This window comes from Phoca vitulina, unplaced genomic scaffold, assembly GCF_004348235.1.
Source record: "Phoca vitulina isolate PV1807 unplaced genomic scaffold, GSC_HSeal_1.0 scaffold325, whole genome shotgun sequence".
Taxonomy (NCBI): Eukaryota; Metazoa; Chordata; class Mammalia; order Carnivora; family Phocidae; genus Phoca; species Phoca vitulina.
In genome coordinates, this window is record NW_022590012.1 from 3,536 (window position 1) to 29,515 (window position 25,980).

General features: G+C 59.2%; 3 protein-coding genes across 5 annotated transcripts; 2 read left to right on the forward strand and 1 right to left on the reverse strand.

The window, feature by feature from the left end:
* The first annotated feature begins 15,184 nt into the window (after positions 1 to 15,184).
* On the forward strand, positions 15,185 to 20,969 carry LOC116629162 (ephrin-A1). 2 transcript variants are annotated; one of them, XM_032399459.1, is made up of 5 exons: positions 15,185 to 15,389; positions 18,562 to 18,857; positions 19,749 to 19,814; positions 19,952 to 20,002; positions 20,152 to 20,969. In XM_032399459.1, the coding sequence occupies exons 1-5, from the start codon at positions 15,298 to 15,300 to the stop codon at positions 20,262 to 20,264; spliced, it is 618 nt and encodes a 205-aa protein (XP_032255350.1). In that variant the 5' UTR covers positions 15,185 to 15,297; the 3' UTR covers positions 20,265 to 20,969. The 2 variants fall into 2 exon arrangements, with proteins under 2 accessions (XP_032255350.1, XP_032255351.1); XM_032399460.1 differs by lacking the exon at positions 15,185 to 15,389 and adding an exon at positions 16,790 to 16,938.
* A 955-nt stretch (positions 20,970 to 21,924) lies between these two features.
* On the forward strand, positions 21,925 to 24,585 carry LOC116629160 (sugar transporter SWEET1-like). Its single transcript, XM_032399456.1, has 6 exons — positions 21,925 to 22,072; positions 22,372 to 22,449; positions 22,584 to 22,707; positions 23,282 to 23,443; positions 23,702 to 23,821; positions 23,906 to 24,585. Exons 1-6 carry the CDS (start codon positions 21,993 to 21,995, stop codon positions 24,005 to 24,007), a joined length of 666 nt encoding a protein of 221 aa, XP_032255347.1. The 5' UTR covers positions 21,925 to 21,992; the 3' UTR covers positions 24,008 to 24,585.
* Positions 24,586 to 24,710: 125 nt separating this feature from the next.
* Positions 24,711 to 25,335, reverse strand: LOC116629161 (dolichol-phosphate mannosyltransferase subunit 3). Of its 2 annotated transcripts, none has more exons than XM_032399457.1 (2): positions 25,252 to 25,335; positions 24,711 to 25,080 (listed from the first exon to the last, which is right to left on the reverse strand). In XM_032399457.1, exon 2 carries the CDS (start codon positions 25,073 to 25,075, stop codon positions 24,797 to 24,799), a length of 279 nt encoding a protein of 92 aa, XP_032255348.1. In that variant the 5' UTR covers positions 25,076 to 25,080; positions 25,252 to 25,335; the 3' UTR covers positions 24,711 to 24,796. The 2 variants fall into 2 exon arrangements, with proteins under 2 accessions (XP_032255348.1, XP_032255349.1); XM_032399458.1 differs by having other exon boundaries at positions 24,738 to 25,080; positions 25,183 to 25,290.
* Between the last annotated feature and the right edge of the window lie 645 nt (positions 25,336 to 25,980).

Below are 25,980 nucleotides of genomic sequence, written 5' to 3' on the forward strand. Positions count from 1 at the left end.
GCAGGAAAGACCTGAAGGCTTCTCTGCCCTACGCTGCCCTTTCCCAAGCCCTCCCCATTTGCACCCTGGGCTACAACCAACGTGGAGGTGCCTTGCGCTTCTGAAGCCTGAGCTCACCCGGGGACCCGCAGAAGCCAGCACTCACCTTGTAGGCGCCCACCTCAGAGCTGTTTCCTCTCCCAAAGATGAACCCCACTCCCTGGCTGCTGTCCACCTTCCAAAATGTGTTAAGCCTCTCTAGTGATGTGGTCCCTCCTCTCATCCTGGGGAAGCCACACTATTACTACACTCATTCACACTCATTGTACTGTGGTTTTGAGAAATAGATATATGTGATTAGCCCCTCCCATTCCCCCAGGTCTCTTGAAGGACAGGGTCTGAGTGTCACCACGGAAAGAGCTGAGGGTCGAAGTCGGACAGACCTACTTCAAGTCCCAGCTCTTCCCCTTACAGGGTTTTGAGCCTGGAAAGGCTTCCAAGCCCCTTCAGTGCCCCCTCCGGGGGCAGAGATGACCCCCACTCTTCAGTTCCTGAAGGAAGAGGCTGGTTCTCTCTCCCTCTCCCACCTCCTTCTAAAACCAAGTCCCCAGAACACATAGAAATTCAGATGGGAGTAAAAATAGACAAAAGGGGGCTGAGGAAAAAGAGGCAGCCAGCCTCTCAGGGATGGAGGCCCACCCGCAGCTCAGGTATATTCACAGCTCGATCCTTCCTGCGCATTAGCCACCCCTCCGCCCTGGAAACCAGTGTGCCCACCCCAGCGCATTTGTCGAACTTCGCAGCACAAGCAAGGAAGTATGGCTCATCCCGCAGCTGAGGTCCGAACTAGAGCAGGGGCTCCATTTCCACTTGTGGCCATAAACCCACCCCCCACCCCCCGGTGCGGACCCGTGTGTCTGCGTGACCAACAGCCACAGAGATGATGTATCCGATACCGCTGCTTAGCTATGCCCGGCGTCCTCCCCAGAAAAAGGACCACAGCTTCCTTCAGGTGATTCCCATACTCGAAGCCTCAGAATACCAAAGTCCTGGCGGGCCCCAGCTCCCTGCTGCATGCCACGTACACCCGTGTGTCCCACGCCCTCCCCCAGGCCGCGTCAGAGAGGACTTTGCTCAGGGACGGGTTTCACGACGCTTCCAACAGCTATGCGAGATTTACCCACATATTAAAGCAAACAGCACTTTGGAAGTCTCTAGAAGTTTAGAAACTTTATTGCTCTTGTCCCAAAGCTCCTATCTTTGTCATGTTGTTTAGGACCCAGGAAACAGAACTCAGTTCCATGGTCCCCAAACCAATCCTGATGCTACTCCTTTAGAACATCACTCTCCTTAACTAAAACGCAGGCAAATGCCACTGTCAGCCGGGCCCAGTCAGAGACTGCCCACCCCGAGCAGCAGCGTGGGGTGGGCCTGAAGCATGATGCTACTGTCTGCCGCTGGGGGCACGGACCGCCCTGGGTCCCCATGCGGACACGAATCCAGCCTTGTAAAGTTACCGTGAAGGTTAATATGACGGGTTGTGTAAAGCTCCTCCATCACAGAAACTCGACCGGTGGCCAGAGTTACTCATCCTAAGTGAAAGGGGTGCTGCTTCCTGGATGGGGAAGTCAGGCATGTGTCAGCGGCCTGAAGGGCTGGCCCTGGGAGTCGGGAGAGCAGAACTGTCCCAATTCACCAGGGAGGCTCCGCGGAGAGAGTGGGACTTCACAGAATTGTCAGATGACAGAACTCCCTGCGGAATCTGAATTTCAGATGACATGAATACTTTAGTGTAAGTATGTCCCAAATACTGCATAGGGCATACTCATACTGAAAAAGTATTCATTGTTTATCTAAATTCAAATTTAACTAGGTATGCCCTATTTTCATTTGCTAAATCTGGTTAAGCTTAAACTTGAAGAGAGTGTAGCCTCCATGGGCTGGGAGGCAGGGGAAGGAGGGGGCCTGCCAGGCTTGCGGCGGCGGGGGCGGGGGGGGGGGGGGGTGCAACCGGAGTGCACACTGACACCTGCCGGGCATTTACGTGAGTATCACTAACCCCTATGAAGTACTTATTCTTCCTCACTTTTCACAGATGAGAACACTGAGACTCAAGACCACTGCTCGTTAGTAGTTAAACCCCCAGCCTTCCTGGCTCCTCAGCCCGTTTCTTCCCAGGCGCCAGCCCCCCCCCCCCACCTCCCCGGGGGCAGCAGGGAAGCAAGGGAAAGGAATGAACACCAGTGTGAAGGTCCGCACCAGGACTCTGCCCCAGCTGCGCTCCAAGGCGGCCTCACCACTGGACACCAAGGAGTCAACAATTGTTGCCATTGTTGTCATTTCTTTTTGGGAGTTGAACAAACAGCTAGACTTACAGATTGCCACCGCCTTCAACCTTGGTGCTTTGACCAGGCTGCATTTGGAGCACCTGTGAATGTTCCTTCCGTGCTCAGTTTCGGGTTCCACGATATCAGAACCATCCCCGAACAATAGTGCCCCCATGCCAGTGTTATATCCTTCATCCGTCAGGTGCCAAGAAAAGTCCTAACAAGACACAGACTCACCATAGGTCCTCTTGCCCCCCACACACTGTGTTATCCCCAAACAGAGGATTTCCTAACAAGATAGACATTAGAACTACAGACGTCAGAACTATGGTAAAATAAAACCACATTTCCTTCAAATTATATCTTGAATTCCACTAATTCTAAATTCAGCATAATGATATGTACCTTCCACTGAGGCAGAGTTCAAGGACAAACCAGATTAGATCTGCACCAATGCGGGGCCTCTATTGTCCTCTATTGTCTGCCCAGTCATCCTCTTAGAAAGCCCAAAGGTTTAATTCCGCAAAGCCGAGCAGGAGCCCCCTCTGGGCACGGAGCTGTCGGGAGCTGCTGACAGCCAACGCGACACTCTGGTCCCCAAAGCACGTGCGTGCGCCGGAGCCGACAGAAGCTCAGACAAATTCAGCGGAACTTCGGAAGGGAAGGGACCAGGTAAACTCTGTAAAAGACGAAATGTCTTGGGGGCCCAGACGAGGGGGGGACGGATGCACACGGCGGGGAGGCCTGACTGCTCTGGCAAAGGCGGCTGGGGCAGCGACAGAGACACGTCGGCCAAGGGAGGAAGAAGCCAGGAAGCAGGGGGTCCTGATCCTCCTCATCATCTAACGTATCAAAATGTAGACGCAGTGTTCTAATGATGATGTCTTGTCAAATCTCATGACGCCCACTTGCTTCAGAAGTAAAAATCACACCCCTGTATTATTACCCCCATAGGCCTTTAACTAATGATTTATAAGTATAGTGATTTTTAAAAAGATGCTAATTTCCCAGACGAAACCACCCTCCCAAGTCCCGAGGCGCTTCACGCACATTCCAGCACTAGGAACACACACCCTGACCAACAACGGGCTCCTTCTCTTGCCCCTGATCCCCACCAGCCCCTCCGCATCACCGCCTCGAAACTCCCTCGTTAACCCGAGCTCCGGGCCACACACACACGCGTGTTACCAGCTCCCCATACACAGTGCCAGACAGGAAACACATTTGGAGGATTTTAAACAATTTTAAAACGTGCCTTCAAATTTTACAACTTGCTTTACTTGCCCGAGGGAGGAACCAAGCCCCTTATATAAATATCACCCAAACAGGCCTGCTCTACATCCCACCCAGCTCGGGGCTCTTGGTTTTTCAGTGTGAGGCTTGGGGTGCATTTGGGGGGTTTTGTTTATTTTGATTTTTTTTTTCACTTCATCTATGCCTTCTACGGTCACTGGCCTTCTCGGTCATGTTTATTTTATAGGCGCTCCAGTAGCCAAGGGGGAGGACAGACGCTAGCAGGCTCCCGGCGGCCCTGTGCGGGAGCACCTCAAGCCCCAAGAGCCTCCTGGTCAGAGCCGGCGGTCCCGAGAGTCAGGGCGGCTGTAAGGCAGAGAAAAGGCCCCTCTCCTCCTAGCAGGGACAGGGGCACCCACCCGGAGGGAGCCGAGTGAGAGGGGCCTTCCTGAGCACTGGCCTCTCATCAGCTCACAAACCCGAGTCTCCAACTAACCAGTGTGGTGTTGTTCTTTGTTGTATTTTTTATCACCTTCAGTGAAGTAGAACTTGCAAGGAATAATATTCACACATTTTATTTATTTTTTAAAGATTTTATTTATTTGAGAGAGAGAGAGAGCAGGAGCAGGGGGAGGGGCAGAGGGAGAGGGAGAAGCAGGCTTCCTGCGGAGCAGGGTCCTGGGATCATGACCTGAGCTGAAGGCAGACCCTTCACCGACTGAGCCACCCAGGTGTCCCATATTCGCACATTTTAAGTGTATAGGTTGATGATGAACTTCAACAAGTGTATTCATCCAGGTGCCCACCACCCCATGAAGATAAAGACATTTCCATCTCCCAAGAGAGCTGCCTCCCGCCCCCTCCAGTCGGACCCCCCGCCCCACACCCACCCCCCTCCCAGTCAACCGCTCAACTGCTTCCGGTCACTGTCCATTAGATTTGCCTGTTCTAGAAGCAATTTACCTTTTCTAGAAGGGCACGGTGGTCCCCTGGCTGGGGTCAGACCCTACTCCCTGCTGGCCCTTGGCCTTCTCCGACCCTGCAGGGCACCCAGCTGCATCTACTGACATGCAGGGTCAGGTTGCTGTCCTCTACATCGAGAGAATTCTGCAGACACAGGGCCCTGGGGAGAGGCGGGCGGAGCAGGGGGAGATCTCAGGAATGTCCTTGGCCTCCTAGACAGTGGGGATAGAAGGCAGATCAGTGGCTGACAAGGGCCCTGGGGCCTCAGGGCCTGATTCTGGGCCTTTGGTGACAGAGTATGGGCAGGTGGCCTGTCCCCAACCTGGTGCCCTCGGCCCCTCCCCCTGCCCCAGTGGTGCCCTCGGCTGCCCACGCCTGGGACAGGGCTGGTCTCACACTCGGCCCGAGCGTTCTGCCAAGAGACTTGGCTGGGCTGCTATCCCAGGACGGACTGTGGCGGGACAGTCATCAGTACTGTCCACCCTGAGTATGCCGGGGTGGAAAATCACCAAGCAGCCAGGAGGGGACCCCTCACAGGAGTGTCCTTGCTGGAGGGCCTGAGGGAGCTCCCCCAGGGCTCGGCAGCAAAGCCTCATCCCCAGAGAGGACTGGAAAGCCCTGTGGGACAGACTGGGGACGAAACTGCAAAGCCATCCTCAGTCCGGCCGTAGAACAGCTGTGAAGGACGCTGGGACGCGCTGGCCCGCCAAAGCGGAGCATGGAGGACCCCCGCAGGGGCGACAGGGGAGAGGACAGGGAGCTCCCTGCTGCCCACTCCTCACCTGCCCAACAGTGGCAGCGAGCTCGGACACGGGGGGGGGGGGGGGGCCCCGTGACATGCCGGGGGGGAACCACCAGCAGTGTTTGGGGGGACTTTGTCGGGGGGGGCGGGAGGCCCTGTGTCAGGAGGTAGGAGCAGGACCCGGGACTGGAATCCATGACTGTCACTGCACAACAAAAGTCATAATAATTCCCATCAAAATAGCTAACCCCAAGGCCTTTTCATATTGCAGACACACCTGCTTTCCAAGTACCACGCCTACATTATCTCGTTCACCGCTCACCATGATCCTTTGGATAGTTCATGAGGAGACTGAGGCCCGATGTGCTTTGCCCAGGGTCACATCCCAGTGGGTGACCTAGTGAAGCCTCAGAGCTGGCATCCAAAACGCCTGCAGTCTGTCTCCAAAGCCCCAGCCCCAGCCTGGGGGAGGCCTGGGAGCAGGTGATCCGGGCGCAGGCGCCTTCTGCCAATCGCTCCGGCTCCCAGCCCCCTCCCGCCTCCCCTCTGAAACCCAGCTGTGCCCCTCACGAACCTGGACTCCCACCCTCTGCCCTGCACCCCACCCCCACGTGTTCCTCCTGGGGCCGACGTCCTCAGTTTCCCCTGTGCATCTCCAGGCTCCCTGCACTGGCTCTCTCCTCTTTCTCTACAACTGGGCCCACATTTCTCCATCCAGATTTCTCTCCTCATCCCTGCCTGGTCCCTTCAGGCACTGGATGAAAGCCAGCTCTCCACCCTCTCTCATACGGCTCCGGGGCCTCAAACCCCTTTCCCTGCTCCATCTCCACGCTGCTGGCTCAGAGCACTGTCCCAGGCTCAGCCCCAAATATGCAACATCTCAGTGCTTGGGGACAAGCACTTTACAGCTAACCTGCTCAAGAAGAGCTCCTGTCCTTCCCCGGGGACAAGCCCACAACTGACCCTTCCAGCCTCCCAGGCCTGGACTTTGCCACCATCACTGACCCCTCTGCCAGCCAGCCCCTGGCTTCCAGTGATAGAAACTGACCCTAGGCCACTTAAGACAGAAAAGTGTTTATTAGAAGGAAATTCAGTATTTCCTACAATAGATGGAAAGGCGGGGAACCTGCCTTGGGGGCTAGGCAGGGACCGGGGCGCACGGGGCACAGAGCTACAGCCAAGACCATGGGAACAGCCTGGTAGGGAATGACCATTGGAGTCCCCCGTCCATCTCCGAGTCCTTCCTCTGCGTTAGGAGCCCCAGGTGGAGCACCTGGCTGACGGAGCTCCAGCAGGAAAGGCCTGGGGGAGGGAGGATTTGATCTGCCGGCTTCTGCAGCTCTGCCTCCTGCCGGGGCTCCTAAGGCTGAAGGGACAGCCCCGTTATACCCCCACATCCGAACAGCTGCTGCATCTGTAGAGGTCATTTCCAGAATGGCCTTACCTCTCGGTGTCCCCAGTGGCCTGCACCGAGTCCCGTTCTCACTGCCTCTTTCTAGGAGCGGCTGGCGGACCGCGGGCCGGTGTGGTTCCCTGCCAGGGCAGGACTCTGGGCCGGGCTGCCCGGTTTCCAAGGCTGGCGGCAGCACTGCCTAGCTGTGTGGTCTCAGGGAAGTTAACAACATCTCTGTACTTTGAGTTTGCCCATCTGTGAAACGAGGACACTAGAACTACCTGTCTCGGTGGTGGTTGTGCAGATGAAGTACGCTAATGGACACAGAGTGCCTCCAAGGAGCCCGGGGCCCAGAAGACTCTGTAACGTAAGCTGCTGTTACTCCCAGGGCACCTTGCGCGCCGTCCACACTGGAGTCTCCAAACCTTCTCTCGCTCTCTGCCTTCCTCAGCCGATGGTCCCCCAGAGACACGCAGCCCACTTGGCTGGTCTCTGAGGCCCGATCTGAATGGCCTTGGCCCATCTGAAACCAGTGTCCCTCCAGGACGTCTGTCCAGTCCGACACCGGCACTCACGCCCCAAGGGGAGCTTTTCCTGCTGAGCCCCACACACTCCACACACCCGCCTTGCCCTCCAGCTATTTGTACCCTCCTGCCCCTCCTTCCACGCGTGTGTGCCCCTCCCCCACCTCCTCTTCACCAATCCCCCCTCCTCGGTCAGACCCAGTTCCCCAGGACCCCTAGGCTGGTGATGATGCCAAGACCATGGTGGGGGGTGAGGGAGGAGCTGGGGCAGTAAAGAACCTAGAGGGGAAAGGCAGGCTCCAAGGGACAGACCCCCCCAACTCTTTCCTGGCCCACCTGCGGGTCAGGGAAGAGGGGCCTGTCCCACTGCCCCCCCATCATCTCCACCCCACTGAACCTCAGGGCTGTGGGTTGCCATGTTTATCAGGTACACCCCCATGTCCAGGTAGAAGCAATGTTGGTGTTCCTGGGGCTCCTGGCACACTCACTGCAGGCTCAGAGAAGTTAAGGAGCTTTCTGGAGTTTCCACAGCTGGGGCACAACCCCACTCTCTCCTGCTCCATCCCTGCACCTTATCTGGCTTCCCCTGCACAGTGCCTAATACACAAACCGACCTCAATAAATGCTCCTGAAGGGGGACATAAGCTCTACCGGGACACGTACTGGCCGCAGGGACAGGCCAGGGTGGGCTGAAGCCCTGGAGGCGTGCGTCTCATCAGCCTGCCCCACACACCCCCCTCGGGTCCCTTCTAGGACCTCCGGCCTCCCGTGGGCTCTGGCGCGGGAAAGAGCTGCCCCTCTCCCCCCCCCCCCCCCCCCCCACCGCCCCTTCCACCTCCTACATACACTCCCTCCTCCCTCCGTTTGCCCACAGCTCATCAGGCCTCTGCTCAGGGTGGTAAGACAGCAAAGTGTGGACGGAGGAGAACAGCCTGGACGCAAGCCCCGTGCGGCACAGCCATCTGAATTCTGGCTACCACCTCCTTCCAGCCTTGGTTTCCTGGCCTAGTGGGGAAGGGGGGGCAATTCCTGCCTTTGCCTACCTAGCAATGTGTAGGAGTCTATAAAGATGAAATAGTATGTGATAAAATATGCAGCTGAACACACTGGAAGGTCGTAAAATGTTACACAAATGTAAGGGGTTCCGAGCTGGCCGTAACATGGGCATTAAACCGCGGCCTCGCCAAGACGTTCACCATAAAACCTCTAGAGCCGTGGGGAGGGGCCGGGGCTCCTGAGATTTCTGCCACTTCTGTGAGTGACCTCCTCCTTTTCATCACATGTTCTGCATTGATCATATATTCCTTCTGTAATCAGAAAAAAAAAGTTATATAAAAGGAATACTTGTGAAATAAAGTATCTGAACTCCTGGTCTTATACCATGTCAATGGTGAAGGTTCTAGCCAGCGGTGGAAAAGAGGTTTATGGGCAGCACGGAGAGTGGAGGTTCTCCCGCCTGCTTTCACGGGCTCTTCTGCCCTGAGAGACCCGAAGCTGGGAGCTGGGAGCTGGAAGGAGGGACCACGGGGCAGACGATGCAGGCTGTCTGGGTCTGAGGACACGGGCCCCAGCGAGAGGCTCCTTGGCCTCATGCAGGACAGAAACCAAACTGGAGCCTCGAGGAAAAGCCAGCAGAGTTCAGCAAGGACACAGAGAGTAGATAGGAAGAGAGACTCGGAAAGGAGAGGAGAGTGAGCCTCATCTTTGCCTGGGGCCTGGGGTTTTTACTGAGGATGGTGGTCTGGGGCACATGTCTTCTCAGTAACCCAGGAACAAAGACCCGTGGTCCTCCATCAGTCACTGATACCCTGGAGCCTGGGTCCTGATGCATCAGCAGTCTTGGAAAACGTGATGAGCCCGCCCCTTCCCTCCTCCGTTATCTGTTGCAAGTTATCTCTGGAAGACTGCAGAGAAGTCACTACCTCCTTGCCCCTCACAGGGAGAACTATACTATTTGTGCTAGAAGGCCGGTGTAAGGCGGGGTGGAGGTCCTAGCAAGAAGAGAAGCAGGAAAAGAAGTGGTTTTTCATGGGGTCCCTTTAGTTTCCCTGTCTCAAAGGACTTCTAGCCCTATATCCAGCAGGCTCTTCTTCCCCACCTAGAGACTCAAGGCTCAGCACGACATCCCAAAGCGACAAGTATTCTGAGCTTCCCACCCTCTTGGGTGCCACCCCCATGTCCAGCTGCCCCCGGGGCCCTTCCCCCTGGAAGTTTCACCGGCCCTTTCAATGCAACAGGCCTGCGGTGGGCACAGCTCAGTGCCCACCCTTCTTCCCGGCTAACAGACTCAGTTTCTCTGGGGAGCAGAGCAGATCCCGGTTGGGGGAGGGGACCTCCCGAGCCCCAGGTCCAGTCAGAGCAGCCGCTTCTCCTTCCGAGATGCGGGTGTAGCCATGGCCACTGAGCTGTCTCTTTCCCCTGAGAGGAGATTGTCTAGGCAGCTGCTAGGAATGAGTTCCCAGCAGATAAAAAGAGATCTTTACCAGGAGAAGACCTCCCGCTCCCACCCCTTCCTCCTGCGGCTCCCACAGCTGGGATGTAGCTCGGTGGCTGAGGCCACCATCTTGTGACCAGAGTCGTGAGGGCAGCAAAGTGGACAGGCGGAGGGGACGGGCTCCTTGCCGACACTGATGAGCGGCTTTCAGATGCTTCCAGAGTGCTTTGTCATGGGGGAAACAACACCTCTTGTTTAAACCACTGCTCCCCGGGGCGCCTGGGTGGCTCGGATGGTCGTTAAGCTTGTGCCTTCAGCTCAGTCATGATCTCAGGGTCTTGGGATCAAGTCCTGCATGGGGGGGGGGCTCCCTGCTCCGCGGGGAGTCTGCGTCCCTCCCTCTGCCTCTGCTCCTCCCCCGCCGCCCCTCCCCCACCCCCACTCCTGCTCTCTCTGTCAAAGAAATAAAGATTTTATTTATTTTTTTGGCAGAGAGAGAGCACACAAGCAGGGGAAGCGGGAGAAGCAGACTCCCCGTGGAGCAGGGAGCCCAATGTGGGACTCGATCCCAGGACCCTGGGATCATGACCTGAGCTGAAGGCAGACTCTTAACCAACTGAGCCCCCCAGGCGCCCCAATAAATAAAATCTTTAAAGAAGTAAATAAACGACTACTTCTTCACTACTTCCTTTACCCCCCCGCAATCTGGAAGTGGCACTTCTGCCCACCACGCCATCCCAGACTCCCCCTTGCCTCCTATCTGTGGCTTAGCTCCCCTCCACTGTTTAACCTGGCCCCTGGCCCCCCACACTCGCACTGGAACTAACCAGCCCCCCTACCTCTGAGCTCCCTCCTCGACCCACATTCTAACTGCCCAAGTGATTTTTCTAAAATACCAATCTGGGGGCGCCTGGGTGGCTCAGTTGTTAAGCGTCTGCCTTTGGCTCAGGTCATGATCCCAGGGTCCTGGGATCGAGCCCCGCATTGGGCTCCCTGCTCAGCGGGAAGCCTGCCTCTCCCTCTCTCACTCCCCTTGCTTGTGTTCCTTCTCTCGCTGTGTCTCTGTCAAATAAATAAATAAAATCTTTAAAAAATAAATAAATAAATAAAATGAAATACTAATCTGCTTATGTTTCCTACTCAAGTATCCGGGAGCTACAGAACAATGTTCAAGATCCTGAGCATGGATTCAAGGCCATTGGTAACATGGCACCCAACCACCTTCTGCTCTCATCTCCTGCCACTCCCCCAGACCCATTCTGCACTTGCAGCTACCCCAGAGTAATGGTGCACACACTCCCATCCCTCTGAATGTGAGTGCCTACTTATCCTCCAAAACCCATTTCAAATATCCCCTCCTCTGTGAAGCCCTCCTCACCCAAATAAACCTTCCTTCCTCTGGGAGCCCCCAGTCTGTTGTCTCACGCCTGTATTACATTCTTAGCCTATATTCTAATTATATATTTGCCAGTAGACTCAATTACTTTAGGGCGAGGATATACTCCAGAGTCCCCACCACCTCCCAGCACAGTGTTTGACAGGAGTGATTAGTCAGTTTTTGGTGGAAAAGGCAGCAGTACAAAACACCTTCTGGTGCTTTATGTGCAGAAACCACAATCCCATCCTCCTTAGCCCTTCCTGTTCCATGTCCTGCTCACTCCCCATCCTGCCCAGCCTCCCCCCCCCCCCCCCCCCCCCGCCCATCCTACTGAGCCTCCCCTCCCCCGCAGTGGGCACCCAAGGGAAGAACTCCACCCTCTCTCTGAGTCTGCTGCCCACCCGACCCCACCCCACCCCCACAACTCTGGACTTGGATTTGGAGGAGGGACAGATCCATGAGGTTCTGGTCACCTTGGCCCTCAGTAAGAGAATTGGACCAGTGGTCAGAAGAATCTGGCTTCCATTTGGCAATATCAAACGCATTTTCTCACATCTGTGATATCCTCCAAAATCTAAGAAAGCAGATATCCAGATTTCATGTAAAATGTAAGCTCCACAAGAGCAGGGTCTCCACCTATTGTCCTGCACTAAGCCCCCAGCCCCCATCCAGAGCCCCCATCTGGAGTGGGTGCACCCTAAATGCTTGTTGAATGGAAGTCAATCTCAGGATCATCTGTAGGTTCTAAGAGGGCAATAAGCTCTGCTCAGCAACTGAGGAGTGCTTAAGTGTGTGCATGCTTTTATTTCTTTCCACGCAGCCTCATTACACGGGCAGACTCTGAGACACTCACTTAATGAAACATTATGCTGCCATTAAAAATATTGTTTACAAAGAGTTTATAACATGCAAAATGTCTTCTGTTACAAAGCTAAAAGGGAAAAAAGGAATTAACAATAGAAATGAGTCATATTTATCACACCATCTGAAAGCAAGCAAAGTTTCAAGCAGGGGGGGCCCGGAAGACACAAACACGCCTGGCGCCTCCCCAGCCCTCATTCTCCTGTTCTCTATTTTCCAACTTGTGAAAAATATGCACACATTACTAATAAAGTGGGAAACATACCCCTTATTTTCCAAAAGAACACGGACGGAGCGGACAGCCCCCTCCCGCCTCACCCCATTGCCCAGAGATGCCCTCGGGGCTGCGCCAGGTTAGACGGCGCCTGGGGACACGGTGGCCCTGGCCTTCCCCACCTCAAACCACAGGGTGCTCAGCAAGGGAGTGGCAACCAAGTAGCTCGGCCTGTTCCAGACTGGAAAGGGCGCCTCGAGGAGGGAGTGCGCCGCCCCCGCAGGTGGACAGCGCCTCTCTCCAGAGGCGGGGCCTGCCCTGGGGCGCTCAGAGGGCTAATCCTGTACCTCAGGAATTCCCAAAAAGGACTCGCTACGGAATTTCCCAGACGGGCAGGCAGACAGACAGACAGCCACCGCAGACAGCTCCCCCACTGAGCACAGATGTTCGCCTGGGGGTAGCGGTGCTGAGAGCCGACACAGACGCACCACTCAGCGGGGACAGGCCGTCCAAGGCGAGCGCCAGACAAGAGCCGCCCGGGCAGGCTGGGGCTGGGACGGGGAGGCCGGCGAGGGCTCCCCTGGATCGCGCGGTGCCTGCAGGCCTCCTCTTGGTCCAGCAGGCGTCGCCGCGGCTCTAGGGGCGGCGGGGCGAGCGAGGGCCGCGGTGGGACTGCCGCCGGGGCTACAGCCCCTATCGTTTGTTGTATCAATGGTGGCTTGTCTATCATGTCCCCTACTGGCCTGGGGGCTTCCCAAGGGCAGGAATTTTATCTTAGACTCACCCTAACCCCGGGTGCCCGTAACACCCGCACCTGAGGTGCCCCATCAAGTCTGACAAACGACCCCCGACGCACAAATACCGGATCGAAGAGTGATGGGACCAAAGCCTGAAGTGAGAATACTGGGGACAGCGCCAAGCCGGGGAAGGCCCCCCCACCTCTTCCCCACCCGGCTCGCCCCAGCCCTGCCCCAGCCCTAGACGCAGGCAGAGCGGGAACCGACGTGGCCCCGCCGGGCTGGGCTGAGCGCGCCCGGACCTGCCCGGCCGAGCGGAGCAGCCCAGGGACCCCACACGTTCCCGCCCCCAGTCCCCGCGGTGGAGAAACGCGGGATGTGCCCCAAACCGTCTCCTGCTGCGGGTAACCCAGGGCCGCCCTCTCTGAACAGCTACCCCAGCCGTCCCCTCCATAACCCTCTCCCGGTTTCTTTTCAGAGCAGTGAGTCCCGCAGAAGCTCGGCCCCTTCACTCCACAGGGATTTCACTCCCTCCACGAACACGTACGGACCCACTGCCACGCGCGCTAGGTGCCGGGCAGGCGCGGGCGACGCCGCCGCGGACTGACACCCTGCGCTCGGCGAGCTGCGATTCCCGGGACACCCGAGCGGGGACTGGGTGATCTCGCCGGGGGCACGTAGGAGGCCCACACCCAGGTGAGCAAAGCGCGCGTGAGGCGCCGCCCCGGGGCTGGTGGGCGGCTGGACTTCGGACCTCACGTCTGCAACCGCCGAGCTGGGCGCGGCCGGGGGGGGGGGGGGGGGGCGGGGGGGGGGGGGGCCCGGGGCGTGCGCCGAGCCAGGCCGGACCCAGACGCTCGGTTACGCTCGGGAGGTGTTTACAGTCCGCGGGGCGGGTCTCGCCTCCCGCCGCCTGCGGCCCTCCGAGGCCAGCCCGGGCCCTCCCCGCCCCAGGCTCCTCCCCGAGGGACCTCTGCGCCCGACTGGCAGCGGCGTCGGGGCCGCGTGTAATTACAGGCACTGTCGCCAGGCCCGGCCGTAAAAGAAGAGGATGAAACGGCCTGGGCTGCAGGGAGCTGGGCCCGAGGCGGCCGGGAGCCCCGGGTGTGCGGCTCCCCCCGATGCGCCCCGGCGGGGAAGGGCCGGCCAGGGGGCGCACACACCCGCAGCGCCAGCCGCGCGCGCAGACAGCCGCGCAGTGACACGCAGAAACCACCGCGCGCACGCAGGCACACGGCGTCGGGCCTCCCGCCCCGGCCGCACACACGAGCCTCGGCGAACACCTGTCCTCCCTCGCGCCAACCCTGCTCCGGACGGCAGCGGATTCCGGCGGGGAGAAGGGCCGGGGGACGCCAAGTCCGGCGGGTGTGCGCGCCTGGCGAGGGGGAGGGGCCCGCCGGCCCGGAGCGTCCGCGGCCGCGGTGCGAACCCCCCCCTCCGCACAGGCCCCGCTCGCCGGTGCACGTTCCCCCTCTAGACACGCCGTTCGCTAACATTAGCACACGTACGCCGGAGCTGCACGCGCTGCCGCACACGGGGCTGTGGGGCTACACACACGCCTTCACACTCGCGCGCCATCACACGTATTTACACATGCCAGACGCACATGTGTGGTTACAGTTTGCCAGCCTTGGTGAATGCCCAGATTCTCACAGTCCGCGTTCAAAGCCCCTTCGCATCGTACACACGTGCGTTAGCGCCCTTTGGAGCACGAGAAACGAGCAAGAGAGAACGCCCTCGGACCAGGAGCCCGAGTGTCCCTCCCTCGCACTGTTAATGATGGGCACAGGCGCCCTTGGCCCCAGCCGCACACGTTACACACTTGATCACACAGGGTCGCACTTTATTCCCGGCATCTAGGCGATGACACAATCTCCCGAACAAAGACAACATTGACAAACCCAACAAAAACAAACAGCCGCGTGTGTGGGGAGGGGCAGCCGAGCGGAGTCCGGGAAAGGCGGGTGGGAGGAGAGTGGGAACGCGGGGGCCGAGCCTGGGTGTGCTAGGCTCGGGAAAGGTGCGGGCCCTGTCCACGACTTTGCACCCCGCCAGACCCGCGCGCGGCACCGCACAGCCGGGTCCCGCACGGCGCGTTCGCAGACCTGCACGTGCAGCTCGTTCCCTTCTCCCGCACGCCACTGAGCCGGGGGACGCAGACCCAGCGCCCCGCACAGGCCCACGGGGCCGCATGCACACCCACAAGCGAGCGAACGCGCGGTGCAGAGCACCTCCGTCCCGGCAGACGCTTAGATCCCGCTCGGCTCCCCTGCCCTCCCCTCCTCCACCTCCCAGCCCCCAAGCCCTGGGGCCGCCGCGCTCCGGGCGGGGCGGGGCGGGGCGGGGCCAGGGGCGGGGCGGGTGGTGGGCGGTGCTGGCCCAAAAGGCGGAGTCGCCCGGCGGAGGGGCCAGAGCTGTGCGCGGGGCCGAGTGCGCCGCTGAGACAGCCCGCGGGAACCCGGACCCCGAGGAGCCCCCCGCGTCCTCGCCCGGCCTGGCCAGGCCCTGCGCTATGGAGTTCCTCTGGGCCCCGCTCTTGGGTCTGTGCTGCAGTCTGGCCACTGCTGACCGCCACACCGTCTTCTGGAACAGTTCAAACCCCAAGTAAGCCCCGAGTCTCCGGCCGGCAGCCTGGGCGCCCGGTTGGCACTGCTCACCCCCTAACCCCTCCTGCCCGGGTAACTGTGCCTGCCAGCCCCTGACCTGAGTCTTGGGGCGGTGACCAGAGGCGGGAGGGATTCCGTAGACTTTTCCCCCCTCACTTCTCCCCCATAACTGGGAGTACCCCACCCCTGGGCAGGAACCTGTCCGTGACTGCTTGCACAGGGTTCTTTCTGCCCTTCCTTTCCGTCTCTCTGGTACCTCTGTTACTCTGAAGTGAGGGACCCTTGCTGAACAGTTCTGCCGGCCAGGGCTCTTGTTCTAGGCCCTTCCACAACAAAAGCTTCTGTGTGTCACTTGGACATATGCCCACCCGGACAGGTACCTGATGTGACATCAGGCGTAAGCAGAATGCTCACTGTAATCCTGGGAGGACCCCTCAGGAGGGACCTGGCCTTCTGGCTTTAAGCCTCTGCATTCTGTGTTTGAGATGAGCCTGGAAAGCTTCCCTCCACACACAAGGGATCTTCCGAGGTGGCACGAGTGGGGCACATGCTGTGTGTAGGTAGGCTGAGGGAGTCACCTGTTTAGGAGATTGGGGGGGGGGGGCATGGGAAAGGTTCAGAAGGAGTGGAAAGGGTTAAAAGGGTGACAAAGGGCTCTGGGCAGGAAGGAGTTAATTTCTCCTGGGCAGGTTTAGGGCTGGGAGGCAAATGGTACTGGGAGGAAGAAGCCCCGTTGGACCCTTTGTTCTTGCCCTTGAGTTTTTGAAGTTATGGGAACAGTATTTGTGGGAAAATGGGAGAGGGGGGTAGGGTGGAGCAGGGAGAGGAGGTCTGGGCAGCTTGGGGTCAGGAAAAACACTTCACTCAGCTTGGCCACCCGCAGCCCTAGCACGCCAGCCCCCCACGCCCCTTGAGAAATGTGTTGTGCCAGCTTCCTCTGACCCTGTGGCAACATTGCCTGGTGGGGGGTCTGTGGGCTGGGGCTTGTGGGTCGGGGAGGGAACAGCCAGCTGCCAGTGCAGGAGGCCAGTGCCCTTTTGCCCATTGGCCACAGGGGCAGCCCGGTCAGCCCCCTCCACCTCACTGTTTGCTTCCTGTTCTTTACCTCCTTGATCCAATCTTGTCCTAGGGGGAGAGAGCGAAGTCCCTGTTTATGCCCATGCCAGGTGTTGGCTGGAGGAGGAGGAGGGGCAGGAAGCCATGAGTAGGGAGGGGGGAACCTGGCCTTTTCCGTTCCCAAGCTCCCAGATTTCCTCTCTTTCAGGAAGGAGCCTCTTCCTTGCCCCCCCCTCCGCCTTCCCTGACGCCGCTGCTGCCCCCCTTTCCCAGACGGGGAGCCAGGGTCAAAGGAGCCTAAGTGGAACAGATTGTCCTGGGGGGGGGAGTAATGGGTGCCCCCACCAAGCACAGCTTCTGCCCTGTCCATCTGGCCACACGTGCGCGCGCGCGCGCACACACACACACTCCACCATCCCAGGATTGAAGAGAAGCCAGCCAGAGTGCAATGCACAGGCAGCCGAGCTGGCCCGCTCGCAAGCACAGATGAGGTGGCGATGAGCTGGGCGGGGGTGAGGCTGGCCTGGGTGACTCAGGGTAGTGGGCATCGGCGGGATCTCCAGGTCCCAGGCGGGGGGGGGGGGGGGGCGGGGGGGGGGCAGCTTGGGGAGAAGGGCGGGGCTGCCGTGAGCTGGGCGCTGGCCTCCCCCGTGCTGGAGGGGCACGTAGCCCACCCACTCAGAGCTGCCAGCTCCTTAGGCCTGGGGGACCGAGCCCGGGGCAAGTCCTGGCATTGGGGTCTGGGGGGCCACGCACATTGGACAAGGTAAACGTTCACAGGTTCTCACGAATGCTGGGGCGGGTGGCAGAGGTGGATGAGGAATGAGTCAGTGCCCGTCACGGGAATGGGGGAAAGACGCCAGGCCGAGAGCTGAAATACCTGTTTGAAATGGCTTCTATGTTTATCTCTCCAGAGAGGAATTTTAAAAGCCTCTCCCTCGCTCGCGCGCTCCTCCTCCCCTCCCCCTCCTCCGCCCCATCTCCCTCCTCCACCCCCATCCCCCCCGGGGGAGGAGCCCGGGGTAGCCAGGGCCGAGAGCTGGCAGGCTGCCCCCAGGCCGGGCCGCGGTGGTGAGGGGGGGGGATTGTCCCGCGGACGGGGCAGGGGGTGCCCACCCCAGGGGCCTCGCGTCCGAACTCCTGCCCTCCCCCCACCTGTGCCGGAACTTCGGTTGGCAGCCAGCACTGCTGAGTCTGGCTGGCAGCGCCGGGGAATTTAGAGTCGCTGACCAGCTCGGAGGGGGCGGGAGGGGGGGGGGGAGGCAGCTCCCCCGCCAGGACCCCACCCCGCCCCCCGCTGGAGCCAGGTGTCTGGGGCCGCCGGGCTGGAGCCCGAGGGGCCTGCGGGAGGGAGCTGGCTGCCCCTGGGATCGCGGGTGGGAGAGGAGGCCTCCCACCAAGAACTCCAGCAGCTCTGGAGCTCCTTCCTCGGAGGTGAAGTGTGGCTTTGGAGGTAAAGGGACTGGGAGGTTTGGGGTGCTTTGGGAGAAGGGGACAAGGAGGCCTGAGCCTAAACTGGAGGAGCTAGAAGGGGGATTTACTGTGGGCCTGGTGTGCTGGGGGCGGGAGTGAATGCACTCAGGGGCTCAGGGGAAAGGCCAGGAGTGAGGGACCCCAAGCGGTAGGTGTGCTGGGGGCTAAGGGCAGCTAAGCGCAGCTAGGAGAGCAGGGGTTCCTAGACCCCCATTGCAGCATGCCCGCAGGCTGGGAGGGTCTCAGATTGAGGGCTAACAACATTTAAAGGAGTAACTGCGAGAACAGATTTGGGGAAATGCTCCCGGGAGAAGAGCAGGATGAGTGAGCTAAGGACACTGTCAGTAGCCCTTCCATGGGTAAATGTCTGGGGCTTATGCGAAGTGCTTTGGTACCTGAAGGACACTGAAGTGGACACTGTTTAGAGGATGAACTAGAGGTAGTGATGGGAGCAGGCGTGTGTGAAGATGGTGTAAAGATACTGAAGAGGTCAAGATCAGTAAATACTGGGAGTTGAGATTCTTGAAAAATCTTTGTGGGGGTCCAGTGTGAAATGCGGGGGGCCAGGAAACATTGGGAAGCTCGCAGCCCTAGCCGGGCTTCCCGCTGATGGCCTGCTTCCTCCCGCCCTGCACGCGCAGGTTCCGGAACGAGGACTACACGGTGCACGTGCAGCTGAACGACTACCTGGACATCCTGTGTCCGCATTACGAGGATGACACCGTGGCCGACGCCGCCATGGAGCGGTACACCCTCTACCTGGTGGAGCGCGAGGAGTACCAGCGGTGCCAGCCCCAGTCCGAGGACCAGGCTCGCTGGCGGTGCACCCAGCCCAGCGCCAGGCACGGCCCTGAGAAGCTGTCGGAGAAATTCCAGCGCTTCACGCCCTTCACCCTGGGCAAGGAGTTCCAGGAGGGGCACAGCTACTACTACATCTGTGAGTCCTCGGGGCGTGCACATGGGCCGCGCAGGGACCGGTCGGAGCCGCACACAACCCCTTCCATCCTGAATTGTTTTCATGCGTTCACATGACAAGCGTGGAGTGAGCTGCTGCTGTGCACGGGGCACTCTGCTTGGCACGACAGGCACAGAGATAAATAAAACACCGTAGGGCCCCTATCCTCCAGGAAACTGGAAAGCGACGCACACGGGGAAACTCACCATTAGCACAGCACGATACGAAGATACGGACACAGGGGCCTTGGGAGAATGATGTGGGTAACTGCCAGGCTCGGGAGGCTTAGAGACGGGTTCCTGGGGAAGATGACCCAAGAGCTTAGGACAGGCAGAGACGCTGGCCAGGCATGAGGGGACATGTGCAAAGGGAGCATGACATCTTCAGGGAACTCTATATGGTTCAGTCTGGCTGCAGTAGGAGGGACCCTGGAAGTGGGCAGAGGTGGACAGGGCACATCATGGGGGCCTCGGAAGTGCTAAGGAGTTTGGATTTTGTCCTAAGGGTAGTAGAGAAGCACTCGTGGCTACAAGAGTTAGGAAATCTGCTGGTCAGTAGGGCCTAGATAGGGGAAATGTAGTGTGAAGGCCTCAGCCAACTTCGGGCTGGGAAGAGTGAAGGATGGACTGAGGCAAGAGGACAGGGTCTGTGTGCGTTTAGCGCCACCTCCAAAGCCAAGGGTCATTGCAAAGAATGGGAGGTTGAGCGTGAGGCAGAAAGCGGGCAAACGACAAGGAAGGTGAGAATCACAGATGAGCAGGAAGAGGGGCTCAAGTGAGCAGGGCCTGAGAGAGGAGAGCCAGAGGGTTTGCACTTATATTTTCTCCCAACAAAGGTTCCTCCCTTAACGCTTTGCGCGGGTTTGTCTTGCAGCCAAACCCATCCACCACCAGGAAGACCAGTGCTTGAGGTTGAAGGTGACTGTCAATGGCAAAATCAGTGAGTGTCAGAGCCCTGTGAGCCTCCTTCCTCCATCTGTTTGCGGGGCCTGGGCTAGTGACCTGGGATGGCAGGGAAGTCCCACCTGCCTGCCTCCCCAGGACAGTCCCTGATCGGCCACCGCCCTTGCCTTTCAGCTCACAGTCCTCAGGCCCATGCCAATCCACAGGAGAAGAGACTTCCGGCAGGTAGGTAGCCAGAGCAAATTGGGCCTGGGGTCTGCTTACAGAGGTTGGGTACATAAGGTGGCTTCTTTGCCAGGTGGGGGCTGGAGCTGACGGCCAGTGCCAGCAATAGGGCCACTCACCTTGGGGGCGCTTGCCCTCTCATCTTGCAGATGACCCAGAGGTACAAGTTCTCCATAGCATCGGTCACAGTGCTGCCCCCCGCCTCTTCCCACTTGCCTGGGCTGTGCTGCTCCTGCCATTCCTGCTGCTGCAGACCCCATGAAGGGCTGTGTGCCACATCCAGCCTAAGGACCGGACCGGGGCTGAGGAGGCGGGGCGGGGCATCCCTCACCTGTCCTGGGAACCATTCCCACCACATGCACAAGCTGCCATTCAGCAGCCTCAAAACGGGTCAGGATTAAGGGTTTCAACCCAAAGGAGGTCAGCAAGCCTGGCAGTGCCATCCCTTCCTCCACCCCGAGGGACAAAGAAGTGGGGACAGTCCTTTCCCCGCCATTCCTGCCCTTAAGCCAAAGAAACAAGCTGTGCAGACGTGGCTTCTTAAGGAGGGCACCGTGGGAGCCAAACTGGAAGGGGCCTGGGGTCATGCAGATGGACACTGAGCTTGGCAGAGATGCCCCTCCCGAGAGAGCCAGGATGCCTGGATGAACTGACGGACGGAAAAGCGGGAGACCGTTCCATGCTTGGAAGCCAGAGACCAGGAGAGGCGGCATGCTTGGGCTGACCCAGCATCTCTCCTGAGGCTTCCGGAAGTCTTTGGAGCTGCCATGGAGAGGTTTGTAGCCAGGCACCGCATCCTGTCCCATCTGGGGCAGCACTGCCCAGAGCAGTGCCCGCAGGGGGCTGTGCCACCCTGTGCCTGGAGTGTAGCTGCAAGGGCAGGGCCCACGCATACAGGATCTGTATATAAACTTGATGTGTGTCTGCTGATTTCTACAACTGGAGTTTTTTTATACAAAAAAATAAAGCGATGTGTTTCTTTATTTGGACATGCTTGTCTGCCCCCCCACCCCCATCCCCCATCCTAATTTAGGACCACTGGGTCCCCGCCACGTGCTAGGCTCTGTGGGACACCAGGCAGCAACTGGGTTTAAATTTTCTTCCTTCCATCTGGAAAGAATACACGCCCCTCACTAGCACCAAAGGGTGGGGTGCTTCCTCCTCTGAGCGCCGCTGCGGTCTCGGGGGCTCCAGGCTGCACCCCTCTCCCGCATCGCGGGGCTTTGGCAAACCATCCGGTTGCTCCTGCTGTTGGGTGCATCGGGGAATACCAGCCGAGGCACGGCAGGCCGCCGCCTGGTCCCACAGCCCCGGCAGCCGGGGCAGCCGGGGCGTGCGGGCTGTGGGCTGTGCGAGGCCGCAGGGAGAGTCCCCAGCAGCAGGTCCTGTCGGTTGGACTAGGGCGTCAGTGACAGGTGCTCCAGCCGATTGGCCCAGTCACCCAAAGTTGGCAGTGTGGCTGAAGGCGGAGAGCGCCTGACAGACTGGTGATTCCCGACAAGCCCACTTATTTAGGGGAGACACTGGGAAGAGGCTTCAACAAACCGGGGAAAAGCCTGGGCAGGTGAGGTTGCGATCGGGGCCTCCGGGGGGGGGAAACGTCCAGCAATTAAGGTCGGCCACGACGGCTCATGGGCAAGAGACTTGAGGCTGGGGTCCGGGTGAGCCAAGGGGTAAGCAGAAAGGGAGGAGCGGCGGGTGCCCGGGGCCGGTCCGCGGAGCCCGGGCTTGGTACCCGCCAGGACCTGGAGAGGCCACATCGTACCAGGCCTCCGGCGCGCGCGGACTGGCAAGGGTGGGGCCTGGTGATCGGGGGACGGGACCTGGTTCCGGCAGGACGCCCGCGTGGGCGGGGCTGCGGGTCCATTTCCGGCGGACGGCGGCGCGCGGAGGGGGCGGGGCTCCGGCGCGGGGGCGGGGCTCCGGCGGCGCGGGCTCTGGCCCAGCAAGTGGACGCCGGCGCTGCGCCCAGGATCCGTCGCAGGGGGAGATGGAGGCTGGTGGCGTGGCCGACTCGCTCCTCTCTGGAGCTTGCGTGCTCTTCACCCTCGCCATGTACTCCGCCGGCCTGTGAGAGCGCGGCCGGGCTAGGCTGGGGCAGGACCTGGAAGTCAGGGAGGGAGAGAGCGGGAACAGAGACGTGGCCGCAGCTCCAGGCTGCATCCGAAACCTGGGTCAAAGTGGATTCGGGTCGAGGGATCCGGGGCACAAGGGCGAGGCTGGGCACTTCAGGGACAGGCCAGGGAGCTGAGGGCGGGGCCGGGACCTGCAGTTGTCCGGGGACGACCACAGGCATCAGGGATCTCGACTCCCCAGCAGCCCGGTTCTCCCTTCCCATCTCTCACCTCTGCTTTCGGGGCCCGTTACAGCTCGGACCTCAGGCAAATGCGGATGACCCGGAGCGTGGACAGTGTCCAGTTCCTGCCCTTTCTCACCACGGACATCAAGTGAGAGGGGCGACGTTTGCGGCGGGAAAGGTTGAGGGAGGTGGGGAGGTGGGAGGAGGAACGCTGAAGAGGCCCCTTGGGTCCCCTTCCCATCCTCATCCCCGTGGTGAAGGACCCTCCTGTCCACCCTGCAGCAACCTGAGCTGGATGAGTTACGGGGCCTTGAAGGGTGACGGGACCCTAATCTTCGTCAACGCCACGGGTGCTGTGCTTCAGACCCTGTATATCTTGGTGTATCTGCGCTACTGCCCTCGGAAGGTAGAGGCCCTCCCTTGGACCCACGTCTGCTGCTCACCCTGCCCTGCTGGCAGAGTAAACACTGCTTCCTAGAAGATTCTGATAGGCTGGCCATTGCCACCTTTTCCTGGAAGGCCCCTCCAGCCTTGCAGTCCTCCTTCCTCAGTGAAACCAGCCTCTGAGACCCACACACTGGGCACCCCCCCCATTCCTGGCAAGCTGGTAGTTCTGCCTAGCCTGATGGTGCCCTGCTGCCCAACAAGCTGAGGGGAATGGGCTTTTGTCTCTGATAGTTCCTTCAGAGTCAGCGCCAGTGCCGGAGAAATGAGTTGATTAGCTGTGCTTCCCCAATCCTACCAGCATTTAAGTTCCTACCGTGTGTATCAAGTTCACACCAAAAACAAAAGCAAAACCCTTCTCTCCTAGAAACCTCTAGTGTTGTGGGTGGATGGGACATGTGTTTGTCACTGGTGGGAAAGAGGCTGCAGCAACTGCTATACTGAGGCTTAGCCCAAGGGCAGCTCCCCCACTGGAGCAGGAGAGTCCAAGAGGGCTCCTGAAACATCTAGAAGTACGGCTACTCTCTCCCCTGCAGCGTCCGGTGCTCCTTCAGACTGCAACCCTGCTGGGGGTCTTTCTCCTGGGTTTTGGCTACTTTTGGCTCCTGGTGCCCAACCTGGAGGCCCGGCTTCAACAGCTGGGCCTCTTCTGCAGTGTCTTCACCATCAGCATGTACCTCTCACCACTGGCTGACTTGGTGAGTGGGGGGGTTGTCCAGGGAAGTGGGGGAGGTAAGACGGGTCAGGGTCCCATAGCCAGAGACTGTATGTAGCTTACACTCCAAAGGAAGATCCTGGAAGACAGGGCAGTAGAGGTAGGTGAGTGGGAGGCAAGAGGACAAGGCTGGGTAACGAAGATCAGAGAGGATGTTTGACCTTTTTTCTGAGGAAATTCTTAGACAAGTGGGAGCTCTAGGATGTGTCTGGGATAGGGGTCTTTCATCCTTTTTCTGTAGGCCAAGATCATTCAGACGAGATCAACCCAGCGTCTCTCCTTCCCACTCACCATTGCCACCCTCCTCACCTCTGCCTCCTGGACCCTGTATGGGTTTCGGCTAGGCGATCCCTACATCATGGTAAGCCCAACGGAGAGGGATGGCTGACAGGTGTGTAAGGTGGAAAATGAGCTCCTCTCCTCATAGCAGCCCTTGTGATTTCAGGTGCCCAACCTACCAGGGATCCTCACCAGCTTCATTCGCCTCTGGCTTTTCTGGAAGTACTCCCAGGAGCAAGACAGGAACTATCCACTCTTGCAAACCTGAGGCAGTTCACCTGACCACTGGGCACCTAATGCCAACCTGCTACCAAAGAGAGCTCCTTGCAGCTGTTTCTGCTGACCAGCTCCATGAGCACAGTGGGTTGTCGAAAAGAAAAAGATAACTCTGAGAATCGAGGGACCAAAGAAAGTGTTTTGCTTGGAAGATTGACTGGGACTTGGGAGATGAATCACTTATTTTTTATAGATTATATTTTTTAATTGTGGAGGTTGTGGTGAAATCCTTAGAATGTGCCTTAAAATAAATTGTTCCTTACCCCTGCCCATAAAAGCTTAGTCTCTATCTGGTGATTCTCAACCTGCCTGCTTGGTGAAGGGCAGAAGTGCACTGCCTGATCCACAGTTGTTCGCGGGCTGGGGTTGGCTCAGAGGAGGTATGTGAAGGAACCACGACGTCGGAAAGACCTAGGAAGGCCTTCAAAGAACAGAGCCTGGGTGTTACGGAGAACAGAAGGTAAGACTTCACGAAGTCCTTCCTGAGACAGTTAAAAGGACCAAGAAAGTGAAATGACATTTCCATCTCGAGAGACCTTGAGAAGGGGTCTTTGCCTCCTTTGGAGCAAAAAGCAGGAGGGACACAAGTAAGGGTGCAAAGGTAAAAGCTGAGATGACCTCAGGAAGGTGGCTCGCCCCCACCCCCAGCCCCCGCTTCCCCGCCAGCTGGTACACAGAATCCCCAGTTCCCGCTCTCCATAAACTAAACAAAGTTAGAAAATAAGCTTCTCTTTAATGGGCGGCGGGAGGAAAGGCTGTCCGGTGGGAATGGGGTTGGGTGTCAGAAGCGCAGCCCCCTGCGGGCCAAGTCGGCTCGGGCCTCCTGGATCTGGCTCTGCAGCTCGCGGGCGGCGTCCTCACAGTCGTGGAAAGTGGCCACGCGATAGCCCACAGTGCCCAGGGCATAGCAGCCGGCGGACACCAGCAAGTAGGCCGGCAGCGGCCACAGCACCTCCCGGCACGACGAGGGCAGCTCCAGGCCCAGGACTCCCGTGGTCAGAGCCGCCCAGGTGGAGCCCAGGAGCGCCAGGCCCCAAAGCCACTGCGCTAACTTCGTCATGGGCACTGCGGGGAGAGAAAGCAGAGCTCGCGGCCCCTTCCGCCCCGCTACCCCCCTCCCCGGAGACCAGTTCTCTGTCCCCCTCACCCACCCTCCGCATCACCTACCCCCAGGGCCGCTCCGCCGCCGCTCTCGCCCAGCTCGCGCCCCGCTTTCGGCCCTCAGCCTGCACTCACCCCCGCCGCCGTCTCCCCTGCCCGGCGCAGCTCCGACGTCAGCGTCCCGAAGGTCTCTCGGCTCGCGCGGCTTTCTGGGAGTTGTAGTCCTCGCGGCGGCGGCGGCGGCGGCGCGCTCTGCCTCGCGCGGCCTTCTGGGAGTTGTAGTCCCCGCGGTGGCTCCCGGGGGAGTGGCAGCCGCCGCCTGCGTCCAGGCTGTGTTCGCAGAGCCTCCGACGGCGGCCCGAGTGCCCGGGGGCTCCGGTGCAGCGCTGTCCGTGAGGACCCCGCTCCACGCTGGCTGGCGTCCTGCTGAGGACACCCTCAAACTTTGCGAGAAGATGGGAATGTAATCTGGGTCCCCCTAGACTTTATCCACGTATTCTTTCCTTCACTGCAACGTTGCCTGGTCACCGTCATAGCCTTCGGAGAAATGCGGCGGTGCAGACACTCGGCCCCAAGCGGACGCCTTGACCGCTGACCGTGACGCCTCGATAGCTGTCAGAACAGAGGATGTCACCCTTTAATAAAGACCCGCAGCGGAGCAACAGTGCCGCTTGGAGCCCGAGGAAGAGGGGCTCTGGGAGGGGTCTGCAAGGAAAGAAAAGTGAGTTTAAGGTATTAAGAGGAGTTTTAGGCATGAATTCATGGTAGGTACGTGGAAAACCCAAGTAAGGGAAAAGTCGGGCAGTTACCAACATCGGGGAAAAGACTCACAAACAAGGGCGCGGACAAGAGCCTGCCTGGCAA